This window comes from Acinonyx jubatus, chromosome A2 (assembly GCF_027475565.1).
Source record: "Acinonyx jubatus isolate Ajub_Pintada_27869175 chromosome A2, VMU_Ajub_asm_v1.0, whole genome shotgun sequence".
Lineage (NCBI taxonomy): Eukaryota > Metazoa > Chordata > Mammalia > Carnivora > Felidae > Acinonyx > Acinonyx jubatus.
The window spans coordinates 14,513,729-14,528,126 of NC_069383.1; the positions used below are offsets into that span (position 1 = coordinate 14,513,729).

The 14,398-nt window shown below is 47.9% G+C and overlaps 1 protein-coding gene and 1 long non-coding RNA gene across 5 annotated transcripts in view; one reads left to right on the top strand and one right to left on the bottom strand.

The window, feature by feature from the left end:
- Window positions 1–14,398, bottom strand: part of TBXAS1 (thromboxane A synthase 1) — a 154,054-nt gene that overhangs the window by 42,331 nt on the left and 97,325 nt on the right. Inside the window, exons 6-9 of the mRNA XM_027075592.2 lie at window positions 14,093–14,181; window positions 12,199–12,347; window positions 10,313–10,443; window positions 6,287–6,598 (exon numbers count right to left, since the gene is read on the bottom strand). Coding sequence (XP_026931393.1) covers window positions 6,287–6,598; window positions 10,313–10,443; window positions 12,199–12,347; window positions 14,093–14,181 — 681 coding nt within the window. The remainder of the gene's footprint in view (window positions 1–6,286; window positions 6,599–10,312; window positions 10,444–12,198; window positions 12,348–14,092; window positions 14,182–14,398) is intronic.
- LOC113604175 (uncharacterized) overlaps window positions 1–14,398 on the top strand; it is a 173,279-nt gene that overhangs the window by 39,176 nt on the left and 119,705 nt on the right. The window lies entirely within an intron of this gene.

Below are 14,398 nucleotides of genomic sequence, written 5' to 3' on the forward strand. Positions count from 1 at the left end.
AGAACCTGGCCTTCCTTCTAAGGCATAACTGTGTTCAAATTATCTTAAAGAGAGGCTGTATATCAATCTAGCCCAATTTGTGATAAATTTACAACTGGGTTCTGCACAGCAGATTTATAACAACAATTAAACAGAAGGAAAATGGGTCATAAATTTCGGCTGGCACAGTCCGGCACCAAAGAGAAGAAGAGAGAATGGTTTGGCCAGATCAAAAGTCAATAATTTCCACATAAAGTGCTGAAGCTATAGCAAACGCAATTTATATGGAAAGAGGCTGGGTTTTTTTTTTTTTTTTCCCTCCGATCCTTTTCAAAATTAGATATTGGAGAACACAATGAAGCATCTACGTTACAAAGGTCTTATTAAATAATTGGTGTGCTTTCTCAATTTTACGAGTAGCACACGTACAAACTGCTCCCTGCTCCTCAGTGCTTGAATTTAGTGAAGGTAGTGCCCCTTCGATAGGACTAAGGAAACATGGGGCAAAGGAAACATGGGGCAAGTGATTGGGTGACTTGAGAGGGAAAGTTTTAAGCTGAATTTTGGTGGTGGATTGAGAGGAAAGCCAGATGATGTGGAAGGAAACACATATGGCCTTAGAACAAAGCAGCAGGAATTATAAAGTGGGTTATAACCATATTATTACTGGAAACAGAAATATGTACACCGAAATGAGAAAGACATCAAGGCCACTTGGGTCAAAACAGGTGGCAGGACACGGACTATTACTGGACAGAATGTGTGAATTGTAAAACATGTACCAAGACCATCTTCAGTAGTGAGGGAAGGCCTCCAAGTGTCCTTATGCGTGCCAGAAGTTGAGTTCTGCTGAATTAGTGACTTGCACTGCTGACAGTTTCACATCCTGACTGATAAAGGAGGCAGCGAGGCCAACCGCCAACCAGGACTTCACTGTAACCAATAAGGAAGCATTGACTGGCTCTGTGGAAATCACAGGACATGTGGCATGAAGTGGCCACACTGTTATGAGAAGGACATAAGAGCAGGCCATGCTCACGGTTGAGAAGCCCAAGATTGCAAGCAGCGTGACGTGCTGTTGGACTTACATCCCACGGCTCAGGAAATCTGGGTTTTGAAAGTTCAGCGGAAAGGTGTGTGTGACTGCAGAAGTTTGAAAGTGGGAGCTTCTGATCTGGGGACCATGGATTCTGGGTACTTGGGTGGACACACCGTTTTCTGGTCACCCAGCAGCTATTCCCCCCCCACTCCCAGGAACAGGGGTTTGGGGATCTCCCTCTCCCCCATCTTGAGGTCTCAGTGGTTCCTGGGAGGCTGCTCCCAGGCACCAACTCCAGGGATGAGGCAAGTGACCCAGGTCTAAGTCAATCAGAGCCTCATAATCTCCTCAGTCCCTGTGATTGGTGGAGGGCTGAGCGTGTGGCCCAGTCGCTACCAGTGAGATGCTGTGAGCCTTTCGCTGGGACTTCAAAGAAAGAGACTCTCGCTGCTTCACATCGCACCTGAGCTGGCTCCGCACTACCCTCCCATCAGCCTATCGAAGGATTCGAGGACTTGAAGGAACACTCGTCGGAACAAGGAATCATCAGCTTAGAGAGGAGTGTTGCCGGGGCCCGAGCCAAGGGATGGGGTCTAGGATAGAATACCCATAGAGTTTGGGGGCGGCTGGCTGAGTCTGGCATTTCATTCTCCCATTTCGTTCACCTGTGGATACAGCAGAATTGCTCATTTGCCCTCCCTGCCTATTTGAGCAGAGGAAAAGTAACTGGAGAGAGATGTCAGGGCAGAGGGGGCAGCCACTGTTGGTGTGGCCAAGGTGTGTGTCTCCCCTGGGTCACATGGACACTGAAGGAGGCATGGAGGCTCAGAGTGAGCCATCTTGCCAGCAACCTGCTCCAGGGGGCTGACGCCCAGAAGCCGTGAGCCCTCTGGATAAGTCCTGCAGGGCCCCGTGCCAGCGCCACGGGAGGTGCTGAGAGAAGCCTCCATTGTGTAGGAATGGGACTTCTGTTAGATGGCCCCAACCCTGGGGGGAGAAGGGGGCCCAGGAGGGACAGGGAAAGGCTAGGAAGGATTAAAAACAGACCACAGGCTGTCCCCGGGGCAGCTTCCTCAGGCCACAGGTCAGCGTGAGCTAAGGACATGGAAGGACATTAAATTGGATCAGAGACTGAAATTTTAAACTGGACCAGACTAGTCTGGACTTTTTCATGCCGAAAAGTGACCAGAAATCTTTGAGATCTATTGGAGCCATCATCAAGGAAAGGGAAAAGGAGATCATCAGAGCACAGTAAAAAAATGATAATTGGAGAAAACACAAAAAGTTTCCATGTTTGTACCTCATGTAGTTCAGATTGTTCAACACACTGGTTCCACAGCTGTCTTGAGACCACTAAGGGAGATCCTGTCTGAGAATGGGGTATGCCTAGAGTGAATAGAGCTGAAAGATGGGGAGAGAGAGAACACCGGGTTCCAGTGACAGAGTTTGAGCCCCTGCATCAGGCCACACCCGAGACAAATCTCCTCTCTGGAGTTTTCTGTTATGTGGGTCAATAAACTCCCTGAGCTAATATGGATTAAGTTTTCTATCACTATCAACAGAAAAAAAATCCTGGATTGATACACTGTACATATACACTCTTGTTCTCGGGGAGAGGGACATAGCTTCTGTTGGACTCTCATAGAACATTGCTATAAAAGGATATAACTCAGAGGAAAGAAACCCTGAAGCTCGAATCCAGCGATCCCATTGACAGATACAAGAGAAATCATCGGATGAGATGTGTGGGGTTCTACAGAGGTATCATGGAAGAGCTAGGTCCTTGGGGTAGGGTCTGGGGCCTGAGTCTGGCATTAACTGGCACTCAAGAAATATTTGTTGAATGGAAAGCAACAGGAAAATTATAACAAGTCCTACATTACATGCAAATTTTCAGGAGAATATCGAATGTGTGAACATCTAATCTGCATTTCCATGTCCTGACAGATGGCCCATGTTAACAGAACTCTGACTATAGGAAGGAAGGAAGGAAGGAAGGAAGGAAGGAAGGAAGGAAGGAAGGAAGGAAGGAAGGAAGGAAAGGAAGGAAGGAAGGAAAAGAAGGAAGGAAGGAAGGAAGGAAGAAAACCTACAAATATTCATTGAGTGGGTACCATGTGTTACACTTATACAACTATTAACACAGCTGCGACTGCCAAATCAATTTTTTAAAAACGATAACTCCCATGTATTCCTATTTCTCAGAGACAGTCCCAGTTTGTCTCAGAGAAAGAAAATGACAGGGTGGGGGCATTGGACCCTGTTTCTTCTTAGAAGAGGGGTTTGGACCCTGAGAGTCTAGGGCTGACTTCTTAAAGTGGAACCTGGGACCACCTGTATCAAAATCGCCTGGTATGTTTATCTAAAACGCAGGCTCCTAGGCCCTGGCCCAGACTTACGGAATAAGAATCTTTGAGGAAAGGGCCCTGGCTTCTGCATTTTTAAACAATCTTCCCAGATAGTTTTATGCACATGACAGTTTGAAAAACTTTACCTACCAAAATCTGGTTTTTTCCCCATAGGGTCTCAGTGCCTTGTAATATTCTGCACAGCCCCATGGAAGGTGGTTCTCTGGGGGAAAGAAGCCCCATCTTGGGCTGGGGGGATTGGAAGGAGGCTGGACCACACATTCTAGACTTGATTACTTGATGCCTTCTGTTGGCCTGGAGGGTTTCATTTGGAAGGGAGGTATTTTTTTCCCATTTTTTTTTTTTCAGTTGGTGATTAAATTCCATGAAGGTAAGGATCATGACTTCTACCTCTTAGAGCTGCTGCTCCCTCTTCAATACACTGCCCTATCTCCCACACTGTTGACCACCCTCTAGATGCTTAAAAGTCTTTAGTTTGACCTGTGTTCTGGTTTGTTTGAGACCAAGGGGCAAATTCTCACTATTGCCTTTGCTGCCTTCCTGGGATAGCAACCAGAACTTCCTCTGGCAGGTGTCTCCCGAGTTCTCTGTCCTATGACATGGGTGTGACTGACTCTAGGGGTGGGATTGACTGGCTGAAGCCCTTCCATGCCCCCATTCCCATGGCCATGATAGTTGGTTCAAGAATGGGCAGTGACCTAAGCATCCTGGCCAGAGTTCACCTGATTGTTATTGAGAATTTGGGGCCACAGATTCTTTTTGCCCTTGGTAATGAGCAGGGAAGCCTGTAGTCCTATACATTCTTGGCAGGCTGCCTGGGCTTTGAGAAGAAAGCACAATGAGAATGGGGCCAGTATGAAGTAGGCACAACCAAGAACTGGGGAGAAACTGGGACCTGAGCACATATTTGAGGCCCAGAAAGACTTGCCTGAAGCCACATCTATTCCTAGGCTGCTCAGTGATCTGTACTCTTAAGTCCCTCCTCCCCACCCGTTTTTTTTTTTTTTTTTTTTGGGGGGATGCTTAAATCAGTTTGGGTTGGGATTTTGTTATGTGCCGCTAAATGCATCCTAACCGGTATGCCCTTCAGCTCCTCTTATTTCTCTTTCTGTAACATACCCCAGACATCTTGGGTCCCTTCTCAAACAAACAGAAGGACAGACAGAAAGACAGACAGAAAAATACCACAAGTACCCATGAAACAGAATAGGATGGATGGTAGGAATAGGTGGTAGGGTTATTTGGATGCATGGCTTGTTGAGACTCCGTGCCCAAAGAATATTGATTAATGGATCAATTTCAACCTGGAGGGAAGCCCTGTCCTGTTCAACGTTTTAATCAGTGGCTTGGATGGAATAGGAGGCAGGCTTAGCAAGTCTCAGATGACACAGAGCTGGAAGAATTGCTAATATGACAGATGGCAGAATCAAGATTCAAAATTATTTTGACTGAGTTGAGCAATAATAAGGATAAATATAAACTCTTGCATCTGGGCTCAAAAAAATCAATTGTGTAAGCAGTGGACCGGGGAGACCTGGCTTGGCGGATGTCGTAAGAATGTGGAACTTCACGTTGACCATAAGCTCATGATGAGCCAAAAAGTTGAGGCAGTTAGTAACACAGTTAATGAAGTTTTCAAATGTTTGAAATATCAAAATATTGGCGAATTGCATTGGTGAAGAAAGGCTAACCTTGCATCTACTTCCCTGGTGGGTTAAAGAAGTGGAATTTACTGGGAAGCAATTTTCAGCTCAGTATATATTTTTACAAAGCTGCTGATGATTCTAATAACAGAACAGGCTACCTCCCCAAATTGTGAATGTAATAATTATATCAGCATGTAATAGAAGTCTGTTATGGTGGCCTTCAATCTATCTATCTATCTATCTATCTATCTATCTATCTATCTATCTATTTAGAGTGAGGGGAGGGGCAGAGAGAGAAGGAGAGTGAGAATCCCAAGTAGGCTCCCCACTGATGTGGGGCTCAGACCCATGAACTGTGAGATCATGACCTGCGCCAAAATCAAGAGTTGGATGCGTAACCGACTGAGCCACCCAGGTGCCCCTGGTCTTCCTTTTAAAAGCACAGATTTAAAAAATGATTTTAACAACTTGTAAGTCAAAGCAATACACACAACAGCATCCAGAAAACAATGCGGCAATAAAGTAGCCTAGCTCAGCACTCTTGAAAGTTTGTTTCAGATTCACCAAAGAGGAGCCTCATCTAGAAGGAATATCCAGAATCTGGACTTTGCGCTGACCATCCCCATTTCACCTCATTCCATTTATGGCCCTCCTGCTTGGTGCTCACCCGGGTTTCATTCCTGCTTTGGGTTGGCCCATCCTTATGCCCGCTCCCACTTTCCAGCTTGGTCCCCTTTCCTGCCTCACACTTGCCTCCCAGAGCTGACTCCACAGTCATAGCAGTGGGAAACCACACCTCCTTCCTGCCCCTGCCTTTTGACCCTCACCTGTTGCTAAGACTTTGCAGCCTCCCTGAGCCAGGCCTGGTTTCATGGACAGCCCTAGACAGTGAAGATACGTGTACAATACTCCTTTCCTTTCCTTTCCTCCCCTCCCCTCCCCTCCCCTCTCCTCTCCCTTCCCTCTCCCTCTCCCTCTCCCTCTCCCTCTCCCTCTCCCTCTCCCTCTCCCTCTCCCTCTCCCTCTCCCTCTCCCTCCCCCTCTCCCTCCCCTCCCTTCCCCTTCTTTTTATTTTTCTGTTGTTCTGAACACTTCATTTTACTTGCTAACCCAGAGAGGCAGAGAAGGTGGGCCCTATTTCATCTCATACACTTAGCACGTGATTTTCGCCAGGAAGTTATCAAAAGTAAGTTTCACTTCTACCAACACAAAATCACGTTTCCTGTGGATTTCACAAGGACGACTGTACTCACGGATTTCTCATTAAAGCTGTCCACCTCTGTCAGAAGCTTCTCTTGGCAGTCAGGGTTGGTGGCCAGGAGGTAGGTGGCAAAAGAGAGCGTGTTGGTGACGATCTCGTAGCCAGCAATGAGGAAGATGAAGGCCTGGCCCACGACCTCATCCACAGTCAGAGGCTTGGACAGGCGTCTGGGCTGGTGCAGGTGGGAGGGACCCGCTGCGCAGTCGGTGGAGAAGACTTGTCTGACCATGTCAAAGCTCTCCACGCCCACGGAGGTGGAGGAATGTCGGGCGTCCAGGATCAGTTGGAGGAAATCTTTCCGCCTCTAAGGGACAAAAGGAGAAAATGCCCATTTTGGTCTTAGAGTCATGTGACGGAGGCACAGAAGAAGACACACACCTGAGCTTGATGGGAACCAGTACCCTCGTTGTGGGGTTATCTGAGATGGCGAGAACCTGGAACCCCCAGTGTCCCTTACATGGCATTGGTTCTCAGCAAACAGCAGACTGTGATGCTGCCGTTAAAAAAGGATGAGGCCGTTCATCTGGACTGATTGGGAAGGGTGTTAAGCCATTTTGGTAAGGAAAAAAACAGCAAGTTGCAGAACAGCCTGCACAGTGGAACCTCACTTCTGTAAAAACAGTACATGTACAATATATATAATTACGCGCATTTGTTCGCGCATAGAAAATGTTCAGCAGTATCTATGCCCAGCAGTTCACAGTGAACTTGGAGGAGGCGGGGAAACCAGCGCGGGGCGGGGGGGGGGGGGGGGGGGGGGGCTTTGAGTTTTTACGTTATGCGTGTTTGTACTGTCGGTTGGTTGGTTGGTTTTCCAACAATAAAACAATGAAAACATCATATAGATTTAAACGAAAGTACGCGTTCCCTTGTGCACTTAGGCACCATTCAGGGCTAATGGATGGGTGGCCATACATTTTCCTCACACAGTAGGAAGTTGGCAGAACTGGGGGGCGGGAGGGAACTAGCCTTGGGGAAGCTTGTCTTCAAAGACCTCCCCCACTCCCTTTGTCCCCAGTGATCCCTTAACCCATTTAAGTGCTTAGAGCTTTCTTACCATTTCCCCCTACCTCCCTTATCAGCAATTTGCATATTCTTTATATTTTTACTGCCACTAATTGTAACCATAGAAGCTTTTGCATATTGCTTTCACATTGACAAAGTGTATCCCTGGCATACCCCTTCTTTGAAAAGCTCTTTAATGTGATGGGTGACAACCAATATGTTACTCTTTTCTGAAGTTTATGGGGCTCAAACAGCAAAAGGAGAGTATCAGAACCACCAGCAGAAACATATTATAATTTCAAAGTACTTTGCTTGGTGCAGCGTTTTCTCAATTCATTGACTTCTGAATTTCTATTGCATTAATAATCTGTGTCCCACACATCAGCACTTAATTCCATCTTTTAAGATTGCTGTTATTTCACCTGTTGTTGCTTTTTCTCCTCCAAGAGAGTGTAAGCGTGTCCAGGGCAGGACCCTGTGTCCCGCCCCCTCTCCCCAGCCCACGCCGCGTTGTTGCGCTGAGCACATTAGGTGTGCAATAAACGATCCCACAAATAACAAGGCTGTGCAGGGAATGCATTTTGAAAAAGGCTGTGTTGGATTGGCTTACAAGTGATGCTATTTGGAGCAGGCAGTTTGGGTCATGAGGCCTTTGCGGCTCTACTGGTGCCCAGCTTTTGTGACCTTGCAAGACATCTGCTGAGATTCCAGCAGGGTCACAGCTAAGCCTGTGGGCATCAAGAACCTTGAGTCTCAGGAGCCAAGGCCTCCGTGTCCTGCCAGCCTGCTCAGGTCAGCCACACTTGGCTGCCTCTTTCCACCCCGGCCTGCTCGTTCTCATTTCCAGGCGGCATCCTCGAGAGCTGGCTTCCCCCAGATTCCTTCCTGATGCCCTGCCAACATCTGGGTGGCTGTCGTGGCTCCACTGCCAGCCTGGCCGGGCAGAGTCGGGGCAGGGCGGGGCATGATGGCTCATGTGGGAGGTGAGTACCTTCTGCTACCTTGGCTCCTGGAGGAGAACGCGCAGGCCTGTCTGCCGGTGAGTTCGAAACTCCTCAGGGTGCTGTGCAGTCCTCTCTGAGGCTCACCTGTGGCTTTGCTGGAGGGCAGTGGGGACGACGTGGGCGGGAGAGCACCTTTGGCTTTGGTAGAAGTGCAGCTGGCATCCTTTGCTCTCATCCCCTGCTCAGGCAGGCTGCTAGAAGGCCATCGGAGCTCGGGAGAAATCTGTCTTCACCTCCAGCTACAGAGGCCGGAGGAAAGGGCTGCTCTCCAGGGCCCGTGCGCTGGAGAAGAGCATTAGTGTAGATGGGTTTCTTTTATTTGCACTGCATCACAGAGGCTATTTGAACAGTGCCCATTTAGGACTGAAACAGTGCTGCTTTATGGTTATATCCAAGGAAAATACGCACCCTGATAGATGTAGGTGTCTAATCCACCCATCGGGCTAGAGCTTAGAAAAATATTTACCTTTTAACATCTGTGCTGCATTTTCCACTGCGCAAACACGCATCTGCTTGATGGAATGTCTGCAGAGTTTAGATGGGTTTAAAGCAAGTTTTCTTAGTAACCATATAGCTCTGTCTTGACACGGGCAGTCCTGGATTTGTGGTTGGGAGGTTTTTCTCAGATCAGCTCATTGTTTGAAACAAATAGCTCTCGAGTTTATAAAAGGAAGAGCTGGAGGCAATCCCAGTAATTGGATCTTTAATAAACCCCTCACCTCTTAGTAAGCCATTCGGTGCAACAGTTTTAGAATTTTCAGCCTGATTCCACAGCCTGTGGGTTTCGGGCTGGGGGAGGGGTGGGGTGTGTGACAAAACTGTCATCAGGAAGCCCTTCAGAGCGATACTGAGGTTTGAAAATGCGGCTTTCCTCACCCTCCTTCCCCGGGCTTCATCCTCATTCTGGAGACTCAGGAACCTGATGAGAATATTCTGTCCTTTTAGGCAGAGCTGGGCCAGTGATATCAGCGAGTTGATTCTTCCCACACCTCCAAGGGCGTCAAGTGGAGTTCACCATGGTGCGGGCCAAGGGGCTGTGAGCTTCTAAACACCGTCCCCTGCCCCCTGAACCAGACTCCTTTGCCTCACAGGCTCCAGAGGGGGAAGCCAGGCAGATGAGGCCACTGGTGCATCCAGGCATTAATTAACCCCCCATCTCTTTCTGGGCCAATGGCGCAGCAAGGGACCTCACGTCCTCCCTCGTTAAGCCCTGTGAACCCATCTTTGAGCAACTCTTTTAAAGCTTGCACAAGTCAATTCCAGAGAAGACATGTTAGCCCTGGTTTTTTTTCCCTCTCGAAGCGATGTTCTTGAATGCAGCGAGGCCCTTAAAGAATAGTGTTACACATGCATGAATGCATCCAACAGTGACGTTATTTTCCAAACACTGAAAAGTCCAATTTCTATTCTCAGCCAAGTTCAAACAACAAATATTTACTGGATTCCTACTATGCACCAAGCATGGTGCAAGTCTAAGGAGGAAAGAAGTCTCTGGGTCTCAGCTGAAGCGTGAGAGGGCCCTCAGCCCCAGATTTTGCAGCAACATCCTCCATGCTGAAAGTCAAGGTGGGATTAATTGAGAGCTGCCTAAACTCCCCTCTACTGGTAGTGCTGTTCACTCTACAACTCCATCTTGCCGGTTTTCAATATACAGAATATGCCGATGAAAAGTACATGTGAAAATTTACCTAGAAAATTCTTTGGGGCTGCTATTGCCTGTGCTTGAAATAGAGAGGCCATGAGTTTTGGGGGGTACCCATGGCAGAGCATGGACAATTTGATCTGGGTTTCTCTCCACCATCCTTCCCCCTCCCCTTTCTCTTTCTTGTTCGCCCCCTCCTCACCCCTTCTCCTTTCCTTCCAGAGCCCTGGAAGGCTCTAAGTGGTAGGCCACTGAAGGCCAGCATAGTGTGGTGTGTGGGGTGAGTAGGGAAGAGACAGAAGAAACAGAACTGTACCAAATTAGGCCCCATTCCATTTCAACGACAGGCCCTAGTAAGATACGTTACCTCTTCTGCTGCTTGCTGGTCCCGCAAGGCAATCACATTCCTAATGAGTTTGTTAAAAAAGCCATTCAGTTCATCTCGGTTCTTATTGGGCAAAATCCGGGCCAGTGGGACCATTATGGATGGAAATGATACTTGAAAGAAAAAAAACAAAAGCGGCACTGAAAACGGGGCGGCAAAAACCCCAGGGCTATTAGATGCCTGTTGCCAGGGAAGCAAACCCTGGCCTTGACTTAGTCATTGGAAGCCGGGGCTCCCCTCTGGATCTGCACTCTTTCGCGGCAGGGTTTGGACCTCATTTCACTTCCCGACTCCTCACGTTCCTTGCACATTGTAAGCACTCGGTAAATGTCTGCACAGTTGAATCCCCACTTCCATCTGGCTCCCAAGAATTCAGTCTCATACTTAGAAATTAATTTTCCAGGTCCTAGATCTGAGGGTTCAAGGTCTTTGTACTTCATCAAGAAAGGACAGGTTATAGGCCATGTTTTAAATCTTAGCAAGTGGTGGAAGCTGATCTACTTTCTTAACTTTCCGGTCATTTGCATTTTCCCCCCACTTTCTTAACTTTCTGGTTATTTGCATAATTGTCCCCAGAGCTCCACCTGAATAGTCTCTAAGAGCTGCTGCCCAGGGGCAGCTGGTGGCAAGAATGCTGGCCCCTTGGGTATCTCCCCTGCTGTGCCAGGCAGGAAGCCTGTGCCTTTGCTGCCATGGCCTTGGGACAGAGCCATCTGGGGACACTTATCCCCTCCTAGAGGGTGGCTTAGGCTGAGGGGCTGAGCCGCTGCAGTGTGGTTCAGGTCAGTTCAGCTTCCCAGCATCGACAGTGGGCTCACTGCGTACAGGCACTGTGCGGGAGCCAGGATGGAGAGGGTAGTTCTGGACCCCAGCAGATCTCAGAGCACTCTGCCCATTTTCAAGAGCCAGAGTCTGAACCAATGTGGGATAGCAGGGAGGTGGGTTCAGAGAGGAGTAGTAGCAGGGCTGGGATAACGGGGCCATCGCCCCCACCCCGGGTATGTCCATGGTCAACGGCAAGTGGAGCTGAGTCAGCGGAGTAGTTCCCAGGGGGCCGAGGGGGCAAGGGGCAAAGGGACTGCTTTGACCCCTCAGCAACTCCTCCTATAATTTCATTGCGGGTCTGATGGAGGCGACTTGGACTTCCACAGAAATGGACTCAGAAATGGGAATGAAACTGACCAAGGAATGAATACAATTTAGCAGCCCGGCAGAAAGGTTAGTAGTTAGGGCAATAATCAATAACAACAATAGCCACACTTCAATACTTCCATAAAAGCAAGAAGATGCTGGAATTGGCCAGAGGGTAAAAACTCACTTCTAAAATAAAAATAAAATAAATCGACCAGTCTCCACAGCATTAGGTAACCTGCTAGTCACCCTTCGTGTATGATTTCTAGTTTACTGTGCTTTGGGCTTCAAGCAGAGAAGCCTTCCAAAGGGGATTTTGCTGGAGGGGAGAAATATGTCCTAGGAAATGAAGGCTTTGGGCTCCAGTCTAGGCTCTGGCTTTCTAAGCCTCAATTTTCTCATCTGTGAAGTGGGTGAGAATACTTCTCTCCTAGTGAACACAGCACTAACAGGCAGTGCAAGCAAAGCACTTAGCGCTGGTCACGGCTGCTGTTGCTGCTGTGGCGGTGGTGAGAGGGGCGGGCACTTCCTATCTTGGTGATGGGTAGTCCTGAGTGGTGACAAGAGGAGCCTGGGTGGCCCCGGGAACATAAGGCCTCTGCAGAGTGGACTCCGCAGGGTGACTCTCAGAGGCACCTGGAGTTGTGGCGAGAGATGCCTGGGCCACCCAGCCGTCACGGGGACTGGCCAGCTTGCTGGACCCCTGCCTTGCTGCCCTGGGCGGGAGCTGTACTTACAGATTAAAACCAGGATCGGCCTGGGGATGGAGTACGCAAAGAAACGCCTGCAGTGCTTCACAAAGGGGTCCTCAGGAGCCCCCCGGGAGTCCACCTGGGTGCCAAAGGCGACACTGGCAACCACATCTGTAGTGTAGCAGCTGTAGCACCTGCAGGACAGGAGACCATTTGGATTTGGAAAGGACCCTGCCATCGGCCTGCCCATCACACACGCTACTAAAGAGGCACCACTTCATCGTCTACCTGCTCGAGCTCAAAGGAGGTGGTCAGAGGGGAGCCCCTGGAATGGGGTCCTTTGAGCGTGGCAACAGAATTTGGGAGGAGACACCAAAACGTATCTGATCACTGATGCAAACACAGACTGGGGAGGGGAGGAGAGCATCACTTCCTCACCTTGCAAGCTTCAGGCAGCCTTAATCAGCCGCAGTCAGATTCCAAGAAATATGCTCCAACCCATCCTCCCCAGGGTGGAGGGAAAACAGTGGACCCAAAGCTCATAAGCATTACCCCAAAGCTGTGCAGCGTTGGTCCAAAGCCAGGATCGAGTGGTTAATTGATAAATAGCAAGTTGGGATTGATGAATTAACAACCTGACTGTCTAGTTTTATTAGCTCTGTTTCCCCCTCTTCCTCCCAATGATTTTACAGTTTTTGTAAGAGTTACAAACAAAAAACAAGGGCACTTCAACACTCAAATAAATTCAAGACAAACTTTGGGACCAGCTTCATGAACATATGTATATTATTACAGAAAACACACGTTGCACTTTAGAAACAAACAGAAGGAAAAGTGTCTGGCAATCGCTCCAGAAAAATTAACCTCTTAGGCTCTAAGAAACCTGCCCTTAAATGGCCGTTTTAAACCAGAATGATCCTTTTTTGTTATCTTAGAGGAGCGGTCAGGTTAAGTTATTTCTAAAAAAGGCTACCAACGGCATATGCATATCCTTTTATAATTAAAAGTTCTTATTTTTGTGGCTTGACTTAGGCACATATGTAGTTCCTTTTTTCTCCTAACCAACAGCTTATCATTAAGGGATAAATGACATCTCCAGATGACTTCTTTTATTTTGACTGCTTTATTGAAAACATTTCTACAATTGATTACACATGTCCCCACTATAGCAAAAGCAGTTTGCCTACTGAATGTGATTTCATCTGATCCTAAAGGCTGAAGAGTTAAGAGGGTTTTTTTTTTTTTTTTTGGAAGAGTTAAGGATTTTTAAGTTATTTACTTTGCTTTTGTAACCATTCAGCCCATCTTATCTTTAGCCAACTCATGCATCTCATGACCAGAGAGAAAGTGTATGAGAGGATTTTGTAAACACAATGGCAGAATTTAAATGCTGATGATAATTGTGTTATTATTTTATTAGCAGTGATAATAAGAACGAGCCAGCTTCTGGCTGATCTGTGTCTCTCGCCCTACTCTGTAAGCCATAACTTAGCAGAGGACAACTGGAGGGAAAGCCAAATAATTAGTCGTTTAAATTTGGTGTTCACCGCTAAGTCATGGCTTCCAGGCTGTGGTGCACCACAATTTTTCTTGAAGTAAAAATGCACAGACTTCCCCCCCGGCCATCCCCCGGGGACCCTGTCCTTCCTGCCCACTCCTGGGTCTGCAGAGGTCGGAGGGCGTGTCCAACCACACACCGCTGCCCACTCAAGGCTTCCCTCCACACGCCACACTTACCCTAGCCTTTGTTCATATTCTTTTCACATTTTACGGGGGTTTCCTTTTTTATTATTCAGTCCACCCATGCTTTTATGAGCCTCTAGCATTTCCATAGTTTGCTGGTCCCGAGGTAATTGTCCAGCAATTATGTACCGTTACAAGAAGCAGCAATTCAGAAGTGTAATTTCTCATCTGTCATGTAGCCATGTAGCACCCTTACCTCTGGATGTCGAAAGCATCCCCGGATTCCGCATAGCCTTTTAAGTGAGCCAGGAGCATGTCACAGGCTTGGCTGATTAGGGGAGTCATCTGATAGCAGATAACAAAGGTGTAATTAGGACACGATGCAGAGAGCACACCTAAAGTAGCTGCAGATACAGAGGTTATGTGTGGTCCTTCCTGGGAAAATGGACAAGGCAACCTTCCTGCAGCCGAGATTCAAGAGGAAGTTTTGAAATTCACAAATATCATAACATACAATAGCCATAAATGTCTACGTTAGCTTAAGCAATCTGTTCTTTTGTAA